The sequence below is a fragment of the Chelonoidis abingdonii genome, chromosome 11 (genome assembly GCF_003597395.2).
Source record: "Chelonoidis abingdonii isolate Lonesome George chromosome 11, CheloAbing_2.0, whole genome shotgun sequence".
NCBI classification, from domain to species: Eukaryota; Metazoa; Chordata; order Testudines; family Testudinidae; genus Chelonoidis; species Chelonoidis abingdonii.
This window is the reverse complement of record NC_133779.1, coordinates 30,187,174-30,202,254: the sequence shown is the minus strand read 5'-3', so window position 1 is coordinate 30,202,254 and position 15,081 is coordinate 30,187,174. Positions and strand designations below refer to the sequence as shown.

The following is a 15,081-nucleotide window of genomic DNA, read 5'->3' as shown; positions in this document are numbered from 1 at the left end:
CGATTTACTTACCCGTCTTCACCGCACGGGATCAATGTGCGCGGCTCGCCATGTCGATTCCGGAACTCCGTTTGTTTTGGTGGAATTCCGGAATCAATCTAAGCGCGCTCTGGGATTGATACATCCCGTCCAGATCAGATGCGATATATCAATCCTCGAGCAATCGATTTTAACGCGCCGATACAGCACGTAGTCTAGACGGGGTGCCAGTCTCTAAGGCGCCACAAGTACTCCTGTTATTTTTGCGGATACAGACAAACACAGCTGCTACTCTGAAACCTTTAAATGCTGTATCTCAAAAGTTACACACACACACACACACACACACACAACACTTGTGCACTAGAGTAGACTCAACAAGTGTTAGCCAATCATTGCAGTTAACCTGGTGCTGAAGATGGTTTAGCTGCACTCATTGCTGACATTCCTTATAACAATGGGTAGCTTTGATAGTGTAGACATGGGTTTGGTGAAATCCAAGTTAACACAATTTCCATTGTAAAAGCATCAAAGGCTGACTATTATCAGTGTTTGGATTTAAGGTTTATTAATAGTCATGCCTAATCCTTTCCATATGTTGCTGAAAACTTTTACAAGGTAATACAGTAAAGGAGGAAGATGTATTTGAGCTACTCATCTTTGAGTACAACACAAGTGCATTAGCAGTGCTTTATAAATAACAGATACAGTACCAAGTGCGTGCTAGGTATTAACAGACCAGAAAGATGACAAGATCATCACCACAGAAAATCCCAAAGGGACATGTCTCCTTGCAGATTGAGCACCACTTGGATTGACCTCTGCCTAGGTTCTTAAGGTGGCATGGCGGGACATTCAGTTTATGTCCAACACTGACAACCTTAGTGCCACCAAAGCTTTTTTCAACCATGTGATTGTCAGCCATGTAATAACTCTGCAGACAAGATGACACTGTCCTTATCTTGTGGTCCACTGACGTCCGGCTAATTTAAGGTTAGAACAGTGTTCCATAAAATGGAAGAAAAAGTAGTTTGCCCTGTGTTCATGTTATCTGAAAAGTTCCCATGCTCAGCTTGTTTACAGATCACTTCAGAAGAAGCAGTGTGTTTGCCCAAGCCAATCTTGTGACACAGACAAGTCCATAGGCAGTGGATGTTTTTAATTTGTTGAATCAGTGTTTGCTGTAAGGAAGCACACAGCTACCCGCTGGTTTGCCAATAGTTAGCCCTGCTTTTCTGTATAGCGTTTACAGATGAACAGATAGATATTCATTTGGAAGTGGGTATATTTCTTATATGAAGATTTTTTTAAAGCCAATAGTCTCACGGCAAAGAGCAGATAAAGATTCCTATTGCAGATACTGCTAATTCTAAACTAGAGACAAGACTGAAGTGCACATCCCTCTTCCCGAATAGTCTGCGAAGTGACTTGCACTCTCGGCACTATAAAATACTATACAGATGCCTGTGCACTGTGATTTCATTTCTTGACATTGGGTCCCCAGTGACAGAAAAGCCATGCAACTGTACAGAGGGATAGTTCTAGCTGGCCCTGTTCATTACAGATGAAACTTGACTGCATGTGCAGTCAGAATACTATAAAATAAAGCTGTTCTTTTTACAGAAATCATTCACCATTCCCCTTTCCTGTTCTACAGTAAATATTTAAGAGCACCATTTACATTACTCAGTCACTCCTTGGCTTCACTTATTTACATATAACAGAGCCAGAAGGGAAATGGCATTTTGTTTTCCTCAGTAATACAGTAGAAAAAAATTAGTGAAGTACAGTAAATAGCTCACTATGAACTGGAACTGCTTAGGGATGTGCAGTCTTCTCTAGATTGCCGAGGTGACAAAGAGGCTGGCTGAGCATCGCTGGCAGTTCCAAACAGCATAAAATTGACGGGAATATGTTGAATCCTCCAGATTTACCCACCACACAAACTGACTCAGTCTAGTTATTCACCACAAGACTGAAGAAACTCACATGTAACCTGCAGAAGCCACAAGAACACATGACAGAAAACAACTATTCTACACCTAATTACAGGTTGAAGAGATTTTGTTTAAATATGTGGGTGAGAAAGAGAAAGTGAGAAAAGCTACTGTCGTCAGTTTTGGCCTTTTCTTTATTACTAGAAATGTCTCACAGAAAGTTCTGAGCTTAATTAGGCTACCTACAACAGTGGAAAAACTCAACACAAAAACACACCACACACACCTGGGAGCAGAATATTGCCTAAAGGAAGGCAAGGCAGCACCATTGGCTCTTGGACTGTTCACAGGATTTCAGTGTTGGTGGAAGGGGCCGGATTAGTATCTTCTACAGACTAAAGGCCTCTACTTCTCAATAGGTCAGGCACAGAAGGAAAGCCTTTCCACTAATGCGTCTCAACTCTGATCTCTGGGTGTGCAATCTTTGGGCTCTCTGCTAGGAGCACTAGTTGTGATATAGATTGAAGCTAAACTCATTTTACACATGCTACCAAGCGAGTTACAGGCTTTTCCATCACCTCCTTTCTTGGACTTTTGTTGTTTAATATCAGCATCAAACAGCCTTTTGTTTGACATCACTAACAGATGGACTTATCTTTGTATTGGGTTACTGATGTTTTGCCATCATAAAAGGTATCAACATAGTGGAGTTGTAAAAGTTGTAAAGCTGCATGCAGTAAGGTGATTGGCATGTTACATATCTGCATTAAGGAATCTTCCACACCACGAGAGAGAACATGTGGGTGCTTGTGTGTGTACTGAAAGAGTACAGAGCAGGTACACAACCAGTATGCTGTAGATGCAGGGTGGATCTGTGGGGCAAGCACTTTGCTTTGCCAAAGACTTACAGAAAGTGAAAAAGTTTGTTTCTACAAGTCTCTTCGCCTGGATTAAGGAATAGTGAATATCATGCAGAGGTACCTAACGTAAGTTTCTTATTGGGAGCACAAGCCACAGAATAAATGTATCAAACTAGTTCAACTTCGTATCCTGCTCCGTGCACATGAAATTGAACAATCTCAATACTTTGGGCCTATTGAGTGCATGATGAACTCCTCTGAATGTGGCTAAGAGTGGAGCAAGTTCTGCTCTCAGTTATATTCATGCAGGCTGCACAGCTGTAGGGAGACCAGAACCAGACATAGCAGCTCATGGGAAAGCCATGTGTTTGAATGAAAACGAAAATGACAGAGTCAACTAGACTTTTAAAAATTAAGTAAAAATAACACTGAGAGTCCCCTTTAATACACATCACCTTTTTAAAAAGACTCCTTTGTTAAAAAATAGATAGATAGATAGATAGGATTTCCAGGTGCCCTGATGATATTTATAAAGGTCCAAACGTACTTGGGCTCACACTTGCTTCTTCAGAAGTGTCAAGACAAGGCCTCTCTTCTAACATCCTCTCCAGGACCTGCAAAGAACACCTGGGAACTGAAGTACTATTTCTCCCACAGTCCCTGCCCAAACTCTCATTGCTCCACAGCCTCAAAAAAAGAAGGGGGCTCCCTGGCACCCAGATTTTATATCCCCCAGCATCGTAAGGGTCTAAAGAACACAAGACTAGGGCAGAGGCAGCCTTTTCAGACAAATGTGACTTTCAAGTTTATTACATCTTGAACTACTCTTTGTTCCCACATGCACAGAGAGCTGGGAACTAATAATGTGCTGGAAAACAAGCCTCTTAGAAAATATTAAGGTGCAACATCACACTGGCAAAAGAAAGGCACCTGCCAGACTCCTGCAAATAAATTCTGGTCTGCAGGAACATGCAGAGAGATGGATGGGACTAATAAGTGACAAAGATGTAAGCAGCACCTGATGAGCACTGTACTCAAACCTTTGTCAGAATATCACATGACCATGTCAGATCTATTTCTGGATTTAATTTGTTTCAGCTGAAAGATGCTTTCATGAAGAGAGCGAGCACTGTAATTTGGACTTTGTTTTTATACTGCAAGATCTGTATATGGAAAAATTCACGTTTTAAATCAGATTATGGGCTTTTGCCAGATGCACATAGGTCATTGAGTGAACTGCTTTAATCACGGAGCTGAAATTATACGCTACTCAGTCTCAGATCGTTTCCTAAGGAAGACTACTTCAGAGACCTACCAGAAAGCTCCCTGAACGGAATACAGCAGCAGCAATTCACACAATCCTATCAGTACTGGATTGGGGGGTATGAAACAGTGTTCACGTCGCACTCCCAGTTGGTACCCAGTCCGGGACGGGGAAACTAACGATCCAACCAGCAGACCAAATTTGGCAATGAATCCTGGTCACGTGCCATCTGAGGCATTTTGCGCATATCCTAAGTAGTAGTACTGGATTATGTGACTAACTGTTATATACAGATCAATGTTGGCTAGATCAAATGCTAGTAAAAAAAAAAGTCCAAAATATTATTTTAAAATAAGAGTGGCTAGAATACCCAGTGCTAAGATGGAAAGTATCTAGTTCTTACTGTCCTTCCTCAGCTTTCAACCTCCACTAGAAATCCTCCTGCCCTCCCTGTTCACTTCCTGCTTATTCTCATTTAAAGGGGCAATTAGTTTGCTAAGCCAGTCTTTGAAGCAAAGTTATAACTTCCTTCTAATTCCCCACAGATGGGCTATGTACTGGGCTGACTTAGGGAGAAGCTATTGCAGAGGGTCTTTAAAATGTCAATGGGTCTGGAGGTGAGGGGGTGTCTTCTGACTAGCCACCATCACCTTAACTGGCACCGTTTCCAAGGCCAATGGGCATGCACCATGCCTTAAACCTTCATCACACTTGGGATGATGTGTATATTTGATTCTTCCTCAAGCTGATAAGATCTTTCCATTCCCAGAGTGATCTCTCCAATTTCCTTTTTCATCACATTGAGAAAGATTGAACTGTTTCTGGCTTGCAGGTAGACTTCTTGTCTCAGCTTTTTAATCTGCTCACTGGATAAAACCATTTCCCACATCCCTTGTGAAGTTCCTTATGATTTTATCTTTGGGCTGAGGAAGAAATTTTCCACCAATGAGCACACACTTCCTTGTAATATTGTTCTAACCAGCACCCGTAACACCAACACTTCAGGATTGGCATTATAGCTTCAGTCAGCGTCCACGGAGGCTGAGGGTGAATGCCTAGGAGTGAACAGGCTTCACCTTGCACTCTCCCTTTGTGTCCAGGTCTGGAACAGCAGACAGCGAGATGCACTGTACTGAGCCAGAGAATGGTATCCAGCTATTAGATCATCTAGCCCATCTCCCTACAAATAGAGGGCTCACCCTCTAGACACTGGAAGATTCTAGTGTTTTGCCCAGTCTAGCTTTTAAGAGTCACAAGTGATGGGGCAAGACTTGAAAAACTGACCAAACACCAACTAGACAGAGAGATCAGAAATATGGAGTGGGGTGTGAGAGAAATCCAGGCCTCACCTCCCCAAACTGCTGCAATTCCTACTAGTATGTTGCCCCTGGATCCTGCTTGGGGGCATCACCTTTTGTAATACCAATTTATGTAGCTGGGTCTCCGATAACTTCGAACCCCACTCCCTACAAGGAGTTTTTGGACTCTTCTCATTCCCTCAGAGCTTCCTGGCTGCTGCTAATAGAGGGAGAAGAGAAGGATGAGGTCACTGCTATTCACCCTTCCCAACCACTTTCTGGGGACAAGTACTCCATTCGAGTAATTCCAGGGCCTGCCACTGCTGCTGCTTACCAGAACTTCCCCAAAGAAAAGCCGTGTGAAGATAATGAGATTTTCACCAGTTTCACTGCCGCTCACAGCAAAACTGAGCAAAGTTCTCAAGTGCTGCTTGGTAAAACTGCATGCAGCTGTCCGCGCTAGACTGTCTGCAGATTCAGGAAGATGGTACTGCATCAGTTTACATGTGATTCAATTTTCAAAACTGTTCTTTGCAATCATAATGGCTAAAACCAGCGGGGAGGGAGCAGAAGAAGAAAGATCAGACTCTGCAGAAGTTGATGAATTAGACCCTTGTGCTCATGAATGAATACTTCCTGCTTGCCAATGTCAAGTGTGATTTTTTTTCCCCAAGGGACATCATGAGGCTTCCAAAATTCCCCTTGGAAGATCCCTCCACAATTTAATCCATCTGACTGCCAGGAAAATGTTTCTGATCTTCAGCCCAAATTTCCTCTTACTTCCATCCAATGACTTCCAGTTACATCCCTGTGCATGCTAAGTGAGTCCTCTCTTTCCTTGAAGTTCACATCATGCTATTTCTCCCCATGCGTTCTGGAGGCCTTTACTGACTTGGACAAGGTCCTTAATGAACTCTGTCAAGTTCATTTAAGAAGAAAGCACAGCTCTCAGCCAACCCAACTGCAAAATCTTCCATCAATGGTAGCAGTGATGGGTGCTGTTGCAGCGAGTCTCCAAAGCTTTAACCGCCACGTCAACCAGCGTTTGTGTACACCAGCTACAACAGTGGGAAATGTAGGAAAACTGCAAGCGTAGAAACAGAGGGTGAGCAAAGGAGAAGTTCTGTTTGGGAGGTATCCATCCCAAAATATGCCTGGAAGCAAAGGAACAGTATTCCCATTCACAGGAATGCGAGTTCTCAAAACATATACCCACCCTGCTACATCACTCACTGCCCTGCCCTCAGGATTTCAGTGTAGTCCTTATGGTGACAGGGTGCCATAACCATGCTTTTGGGAATACACCTCTACCCTGATATAACATGACCCAATATAAAACGAATTCGGATATAACATGGTAAAGCAGTGCTCTGGGGGCGGGGCTGCACACTCCAGTGGATCAAAGCAAGTTGGATATAATGTGGTTTCACCTATAATCCGGTAAGATTTTTTGGTTCTGGAGGACAGCATTATATTGAGGTAGAGGTGTATTTCACAGAAGAATGCATGAAGTCAGGTTTAGGTCGAACTTTCTTTTGACAATGTTTTTAAAAAGCTGCTGTGTGCTGCCCATCTACCCCAATTCCCTGTTGCATATTTTAACAGTCAGCACAGGGCAGGGACCTGTCTATAGGTAGTCATGTGGCACACTTGGAACGCTATGTAAGTAAAGAGTAAACAGTTTTTCAAATGAAAAACACTGACAACATTATTCTTTGCCCTGTATCTGCCTGGTGCTAGTCAAAGGAGTCAAGATCTCCTACGGCTTTAGTTCAGCCAGTGTGCTTTTTTAGGAGAAGGAAAAAATTATGCATTCATTGTTTTGTTTTAAGTCAGCAGCTGAGCCAGATCTTCCACAGACTCCTTGCTGCATCCTAAGCATCACGATAACATTCTGCTGTCCTCCGACACTCTTAGAAAACCAAAGTTATTTAAAAAAAAATGATTTTTCGTTGCTTTGTGAAAAAGCGTTTTCTTTTTTTTTTTTTTTCTTTTTTTTACTCAGCTTCAAAAACCATAAAGCCTGCTGCCTTTACCGCATCTTGCTAAACAAGCATCACGCTGTGCTCCAGCAAAGGGAGCCTAGAAACTCTCTGATCTACTTTTCTAGAGCTCTCTCGAAGCAAGCCACATGCAAGTGTTCCTTCTACTATCTAGCAGTACTGACCAGCTGAAGCAAAAAGTGCACAGGCCAGCTGGGATTCTCCAGAAGTGTGGCTACCACCACCTCTTATGACATTCGGCTCATTAAACACTGCCAAACCCATTATATGGCATCTTCACCAATTTCTGTAGCAGATTATTTAAGTTCTACTGCCTCTAAAAACCCTAAAGAAAATCAGATCATTGTGTTGTGACAATCAAAATTTGGCTGGCTCAGTTAAATACTATCAATAAACTCAGTGTTCAGAGCTACAGATACTCAGCATCTCTCTGAATGAGACCCACAAGGGGACTTGTAGTCCACTTAATCTGTAATAGTTGCACCATGGTCATATGCAAAACTGAACCTAAAAATTGTAAAGTTATAATGAACTGTAAGTCAGCAAGCAAGGGCAGATGCACAGGGGTTTGCCTAGCAATGTGTTTCTGATTTTGTCAGTTTGAGATTCTCAAATTCATTTAATATTATCAGTAATAGCCAGGTCAACTCATGAGCTTGTTTCCAGCCTTATAATCACTGTCAAGCAGCCTTGAGTCTGCTTTTTTATCTCGCTTTGGCTAAGATGAACTGATAACATGATAGAAATACTTTCCTGTGACTGGAAAAGGTTCTCACAGCTTATAAGGGGTACATGGGGGAGGTCACAGGAAGAGCTTGAGTTACTGGAAAAAGCAGGGAGTTGGACTAGATGACCTCCTGAGGTCTCTTTAGTTCCAACCCTCATCTTCTAGAATTTTATGAAAGCAATGAAGACCAGGGATGCAAGAGGGGAGACCTCTACCATCCCATTCTCTATAGGAACGAATATGGACATAATATCGTAGTTGGAGCACTTATTCAAGCCTGTCCTTTTATCAAAGGAACAGAGCCAAATGGACGTGCACTTTCCAGAGAAAGTTGTGGTTGGTGCACAGGACTGAAACTTGAGATCCCAGATTTGGTGTGTAATCCCTGGGCAAGTCATTTAAAAGCCTGTGTGTCTACAAAATGAAGTTAACCATTCCCCTACTGTTCAGGGGTGTTGCAAGGATAAAGTCAAAAATGCCTGTGTGGCTACTCAGATATTACAAGGACAGGAGGGCTGAGAAAAGCCAATAAAACTCAGTGATAGACTTCTTGTCTGCTGAGATGTCACCAGACTGGGGGGCTCTGCCTGTTAGTATTTGGTTGGGATCAGAAGAGTAATTTTCCCCTTAGACCCAGCACATTGCTGATATTCCAGTACTCTCCTTTCACGGGAGATGCCAGAGGAAGACTATTCGGTCCTATCTAGTCCTGGGGACTAATGAAAGACTGTGCCCTATTCTCCAGGGCTTGGTCCCCTGCAGACAAGGCGCCATCCCCTGATTTCCTACTGCTAAGCAAAGGGGCTCCCACCTCTCCCATTCCACTAGCTGACGCACTGCACTATTCCCTCTTCTCCCCCCAGGGGCAGCCCAGATTGCCCCTTGCACTAGAACGTGACCTGTCATCCACACAGCCCCACCCCCAGAGCCGCAGGGGCTTGCCCACCACCCAGGGCACCCAGCTCCAGGGGATCCCCTCCCGACGCCTGAAGAGCGAGCAGCAGGGCAGGCTCAGGGCAGTGCACCCCTCAGACGGGAGCAGCCCCAGGCTCGCTTCTTTCCGGAGTGGGGTCCTATGCACGGAGGGGCTCTGCCCAGGAAATATTACAGGGGGGGGCTTCTCCTGGACAGTACCATTAATGGGGTCCTCTGAGACAGCAGCGGGGAGGGGCACATAGCCCAGGCTGGACCATGTCGCGCGCCCCCCGGGGGGGGAGGGGCGCGAGGGCGCTCAGCCCGCCCGGCTCCATGACGGGCGCCCCCCGGGGGGGGAGGGCGCTCAGCCCGGCCGGCTCCATGACGGGCGCCTCCATAGGAAGAAATTCACCCCCCCCACCCCCGGGGTCCGCCGCCCATTCACCTCCTGCCGAGTCCGCTCCCCCCCATCCAGCCTCCGGGGTGACGGCTCCGGCCTCGGGGGCTGCCGCGCTCTCCGCATCATCCGGCACCTCCAGCTCCATGGCCGCCGAGAGGAGGCAGGCTGGGCAGGCCCCGGCAGCGCCGCCGCGCTCGCTCCCCCGGCTCCGGCCGACAGCAGCAGCGAGGCGGGCGCTGAGGAGACTGGGGAGAGCTCCGGGCCGCGCGGACCATAGAGCCGGGAGCGGCGGCTAGAGGCGCCGCTGTGGGCGCTGGAGGCGGAAGAAGATCAGAGAGACCGCAGGAAGCAGAGGTAGAGGGACCCCAGGCGCGGGAAGGAACCGCCCATTGGGCTAGGCGGCGCGGAGGTCAGAGGCTATAGAGCGGGGATCTCGTGGCTAGACCGCCGCCGTAATCGGAAGCCGCGGATTGGCAGTGAGAACACACGTGCACCTGCTCCCTCCCACGGGGGACCGGAACCTCCTCTCTATGGCTGGGGCGCGGCTAGCGGCCCCTCCCCTCCCTTACCAGGGTGTCCTCAGAGCTGGATGAGCGGCTCCAGCCCTGCACGACTGGGGGGCGGGGCCTGCCTGTCACCGTGGCAACACGGCCCAGCCTGCCGCTGGACGCTGTCATTGGCTGGGCGGCCGCGCCGGCTTCACTGAGCCTCGCCCTCTGCCCTGCCATGGGGGAGGGGCCGCCACACGCTCCCCCCTCCCCGCCCCGAGGCGGCCGGCGCCGCGGGACCGTCCCGGGACAGAACGTGACATGGCCCCGGGCTGGGACTGTCCCGGGACAGAACGTGACATGGCCCCGGGCTGGGACTGTCCCGGGACGGAGCGTGACATGGCCCCGGGCTGGGACTGTCCCGGGACGGAGCGTGACATGGCCCCGGGCTGGGACTGTCCCGGGACGGAGCGTGACATGGCCCCGGGCTGGGACTGTCCCGGGACGGAGCGTGACATGGCCCCGGGCTGGGACTGTCCCGGGACGGAGCGTGACATGGCCCCCGGCGGCCCCACGGCCCCGGGCTGGGACGGAAAGTGACATGGCCCCCCGCGGCTCCATGGCCCCGGGCGGGGACGTGGTGGGACGGAACATGACATGGCCCCCAACAGCTCCATGGCCTCCTGGGACGGAACGTGACATGGCCCCCGATGGCCCCATGGCCTCGTGCTGGGACGCAGCAGGACAGAACATGACATGGCCCCCGGCAGCCCCACGGCCCCGGGGTGGGACGGAAAGTGACATGGCCCCCCGCGGCTCCATGGCCCCGGGGTGGGACGGAGCGTGACATGGCCCCCGGCGGCCCCACGGCCCTGGGGTGGGACGGAACGTGACATGGCCCCCGGCGGCCCCACGGCCCCGGGCTGGGACGGAAATGACATGGCCCCCCGTAGCTCCATGGCCCCGGGCTGGGACGCGGCAGGACAGAATGTGGCATAGCCCCAGATGGCTCCATGGCCCCGGGCTGGGACGCGGCGGGACGGAACATGACATGGCCCCATGGCCCTGTGCTGGGATGCGGCGGGACAGAACGTGACATTGCCCCCGATGGCCCCATGGCCCCGGGCTGGGACGTGGTGGGACGGAACATGAAATGGCCCCCAACAGCTCCATGGCCTCCTGGGACGGAACGTGACATGGCCCCCCATGGCCCCATGCTGGGACGCGGTGGGACGGAACATCCCATGGCCCCATGGCCCTGTGCTGGGATGCGGCGGGATGGAATGTGACATGGCCCCCGATGGCCCCATGGCCCCAGGCTGGGACTTGGGACGGAACATGGCATCGTCCCCGATGGCGCCATGGCCCCGGGCTGGGACACAGCGGGGCAGAATATGGCATCGCCCCGATGGCCCCATGCTGGGATGCGGCGGGACGGAACGTGACATGGCCCCCGATGGCGCCATGACCCAGTGCTGGAACGCGGTGGGACGGAACGTGGCATCACTCCCGATGGCCCCATGGCCCCGGGCTGGGACGCGGCAAGACGGAACGTGACATCGCCCCCGATGGCCCCATAGCCCTGGGCTGAGATGCGGCGGGACGGAACGTGAGATGGCCCCCGATGGCCCCATGGCCCAGGGTTGGGACGCGGCGGGACGGAACGTGACATGGCCCCATGGCCCCGTGCTGGGACGCGGCGGGACAGAACGTGACATCGCCCCCGATGGCTCCATGGCCCCGTGTTGGGATGCGGTGGGATGGAACATGGCATCACCCTGATGGCACCATGGCACCATGCAGGGACATGGTGGGACAGAACATGGCATCGCCCCGATGGCACCATGGTGGGATGTCTCGGGATGGAACGTGGCATAGCCCCTGATGGCCCCATGGCCCCATGCTGGGACGTGGGACAGAACATGACATCAACCCTGATGGCCCCATGGCCCTGTGTTGGGACGCGGCGGGACGGAACATGGCATTGCCCTGATGGCACCATGGCACCATGCAGGGATGCAGTGGGACGGAACGTGGCAGGCCCCTAATGGCCTTATAGCCCCGTGCTAGGACGCAGCGGGACAGAACGTGACATGGTCCCTGGTGGCACCATGGCCCTGTGCTGGAATGTGGCGGGACGGAACATGGCAGGCCCCCTGTGGCCCCATGCTGGGACGCAGCAGGACGGAACATGGCATTTCCCTGATGGCACCATGGCACCATGCAGGAGCACGGCGGGACAGAATGTGGCATTGCCCCCGACGCCTCCATGGCCCCATGTTGGGACGCGGCATGACAGAACGTGCCATCCTCCCTATGGCACCATGGCGAGGTGTCTGAGGATGGAACGTGGCATAGCCCCTGATGGCTCCATGGCACCGGGCTGGGACGTGCTGGGACAGAACATGGCATCGCCCCAATGGCACCATGGCCCCATGCTGGGACGCAGCGGGACGGAACGTGGCAGGCTCCCGATGGCCTTATGGCCCCGTGCTGGGATGCAGCAGGACTGAACGTGACATGGCCCCTGGTGGCACCATGGCCCCATGCTGGGATGTGGCGGGACGGAACGTGGCAGGCCCCCTATGGCCCCGTGCTGGGACATGGCGGGATGGAATGTGGCATGGCCCCTGATGGCTCCATGGCCCCGTGCTGGGACACGGCGGGACGGAACGTGGAATCGCCCTGATGGCACCATGACGGGATGTCTCGGGACGGAACGTGGCATAGCCCCTGATGGCTCCATGGCCCCGGGCTGGGACATGCTGGGACGGAACATGGCATCGCCCCAATGGCACCATGGCCCCGTGCTGGGATGCGGCAGGATGGAACGTGGCAGGCCACCGATGGCTCTATGGCCCCGTGCTGGGACGCAGCGGGACGGAACGTGACATGGCCCCCATGGCCCCATGCTGGGACACGACAGGACAGAACGTGGCATCGCCCTGATGGCCCCATGCCCCATTCTGGGACACGGCGGGATAGAACGTGGCATGGCCCCTGATGGCTCCATGGCCCCGAGCTGCGACACAGCGGGATGGAACGTGACATGGCCCCCGATGGCCCCATGGCCCTGTGCTGGGACACGGCGGGATGGACCGTGACATGGCCCCTGATGGCCCCATGGCCCCGTGCTGGGATGCGGTGGGACGGAACGTGGCATTGCCCCAATGGCACCATGGCCCCATGCTGGGAAATAGGACGGAACGTGGCATTGCCTCGATGGCACTATGGCCCTATGCTGGGACGTGCCGGGATGGAACATGGCATTGTCCCGATGGCACCATGGCCCCGTGCTGGGACATGGGATGGAACATAGCATCACCCCGATGGCACTATGGCCCCATGCTGGGACGCGGCGGGACGGAACTTGGCATGGCCCCTGATGGTTCCATGGCCCCGTGTTGGGATGTGGCGGGACGGAACATGGCAGGCCCTTGATGGCACCATGGCCCCCTTCTGGGGCGCGGCAAGACGGAACATGGCATGGCCCCGATGGCACCATGGTCCCATGCTGGGACGCGGTGGGATGGAACATGGCATTGTCCCGATGGCACCATGGCCCCGTGCTGGGACATGGGATGGAACATGGCATCACCCCGATGGCACTATGGCCCCATGCTGGGACGCGGCGGGACGGAACTTGGCATGGCCCCTGATGGTTCCATGGCCCCGTGTTGGGATGTGGCGGGACGGAACATGGCAGGCCCTTGATGGCACCATGGCCCCCTTCTGGGGCGCGGCAAGACGGAACATGGCATGGCCCCGATGGCACCATGGTCCCATGCTGGGACGCGGTGGGATGGAACATGGCATTGTCCCGATGGCACCATGGCCCCGTGCTGGGACATGGGATGGAACATGGCATCACCCCGATGGCACTATGGCCCCATGCTGGGACGCGGCGGGACGGAACTTGGCATGGCCCCTGATGGTTCCATGGCCCCGTGTTGGGATGTGGCGGGACGGAACATGGCAGGCCCTTGATGGCACCATGGCCCCCTTCTGGGGCGCGGCAAGACGGAACATGGCATGGCCCCGATGGCACCATGGTCCCATGCTGGGACGCGGTGGGATGGAACATGGCATTGTCCCGATGGCACCATGGCCCCGTGCTGGGACATGGGATGGAACATGGCATCACCCCGATGGCACTATGGCCCCATGCTGGGACGCGGCGGGACGGAACTTGGCATGGCCCCTGATGGTTCCATGGCCCCGTGTTGGGATGTGGCGGGACGGAACATGGCAGGCCCTTGATGGCACCATGGCCCCCTTCTGGGGCGCGGCAAGACGGAACATGGCATGGCCCCGATGGCACCATGGTCCCATGCTGGGACGCGGTGGGATGGAACATGGCATTGTCCCGATGGCACCATGGCCCCGTGCTGGGACATGGGATGGAACATGGCATCACCCCGATGGCACTATGGCCCCATGCTGGGACGCGGCGGGACGGAACTTGGCATGGCCCCTGATGGTTCCATGGCCCCGTGTTGGGATGTGGCGGGACGGAACATGGCAGGCCCTTGATGGCACCATGGCCCCCTTCTGGGGCGCGGCAAGACGGAACATGGCATGGCCCCGATGGCACCATGGTCCCATGCTGGGACGCGGTGGGATGGAACATGGCATTGTCCCGATGGCACCATGGCCCCGTGCTGGGACATGGGATGGAACATGGCATCACCCCGATGGCACTATGGCCCCATGCTGGGACGCGGCGGGACGGAACTTGGCATGGCCCCTGATGGTTCCATGGCCCCGTGTTGGGATGTGGCGGGACGGAACATGGCAGGCCCTTGATGGCACCATGGCCCCCTTCTGGGGTGCGGCAAGACGGAACATGGCATGGCCCCGATGGCACCATGGGCCCATGCTGGGACGCGGTGGGATGGAACATGGCATTGTCCCGATGGCACCATGGCCCCGTGCTGGGACGCAGCAGGATAGAACGTGACAGGCCCCCAATGGCACCACGGTGGGATGTCTCGGGATGAAACGTGTCATAGCCCCTGATGGCACCATGACCCTGTGCTGGGAAGCAGCGGGACAGAACGTGGCATAGCCCCCGATGGCACCATGGCCCTGTGCTGGGACACGGCTATAATGAGGTTGGTTCTGGCGGGACCCAACTGAGAGTGCCAATTCAGGACAAATTGCTTAAAACAGGGCAGTCACAGCCCAAGGCTGGGGTTTTTCCACCCGTA

At 53.0% G+C, this 15,081-nt stretch overlaps 1 protein-coding gene across 7 annotated transcripts in view; it reads right to left on the bottom strand.

Moving 5' to 3' along the window:
• The window catches only part of PIP5K1C (phosphatidylinositol-4-phosphate 5-kinase type 1 gamma), a 78,623-nt gene extending 68,805 nt beyond the window's left edge, over positions 1-9,818 (bottom strand). For 4 of the 7 annotated variants that reach the window (XM_075070832.1, XM_075070833.1, XM_075070827.1 and 1 more), the window contains exon 1: positions 9,429-9,485. Coding sequence is in view for 3 of the 7 variants with exons in the window: in XM_075070834.1 (XP_074926935.1) it covers positions 9,429-9,528 (100 nt within the window). In the remaining 4 variants the exon portion in view is untranslated. Of the gene's footprint in view, positions 1-9,428 lie in introns of all 7 variants that reach the window. The other 3 variants (XM_075070829.1, XM_075070830.1, XM_075070834.1) reach the window with 2 other exon arrangements.
• Between the last annotated feature and the right edge of the window lie 5,263 nt (positions 9,819-15,081).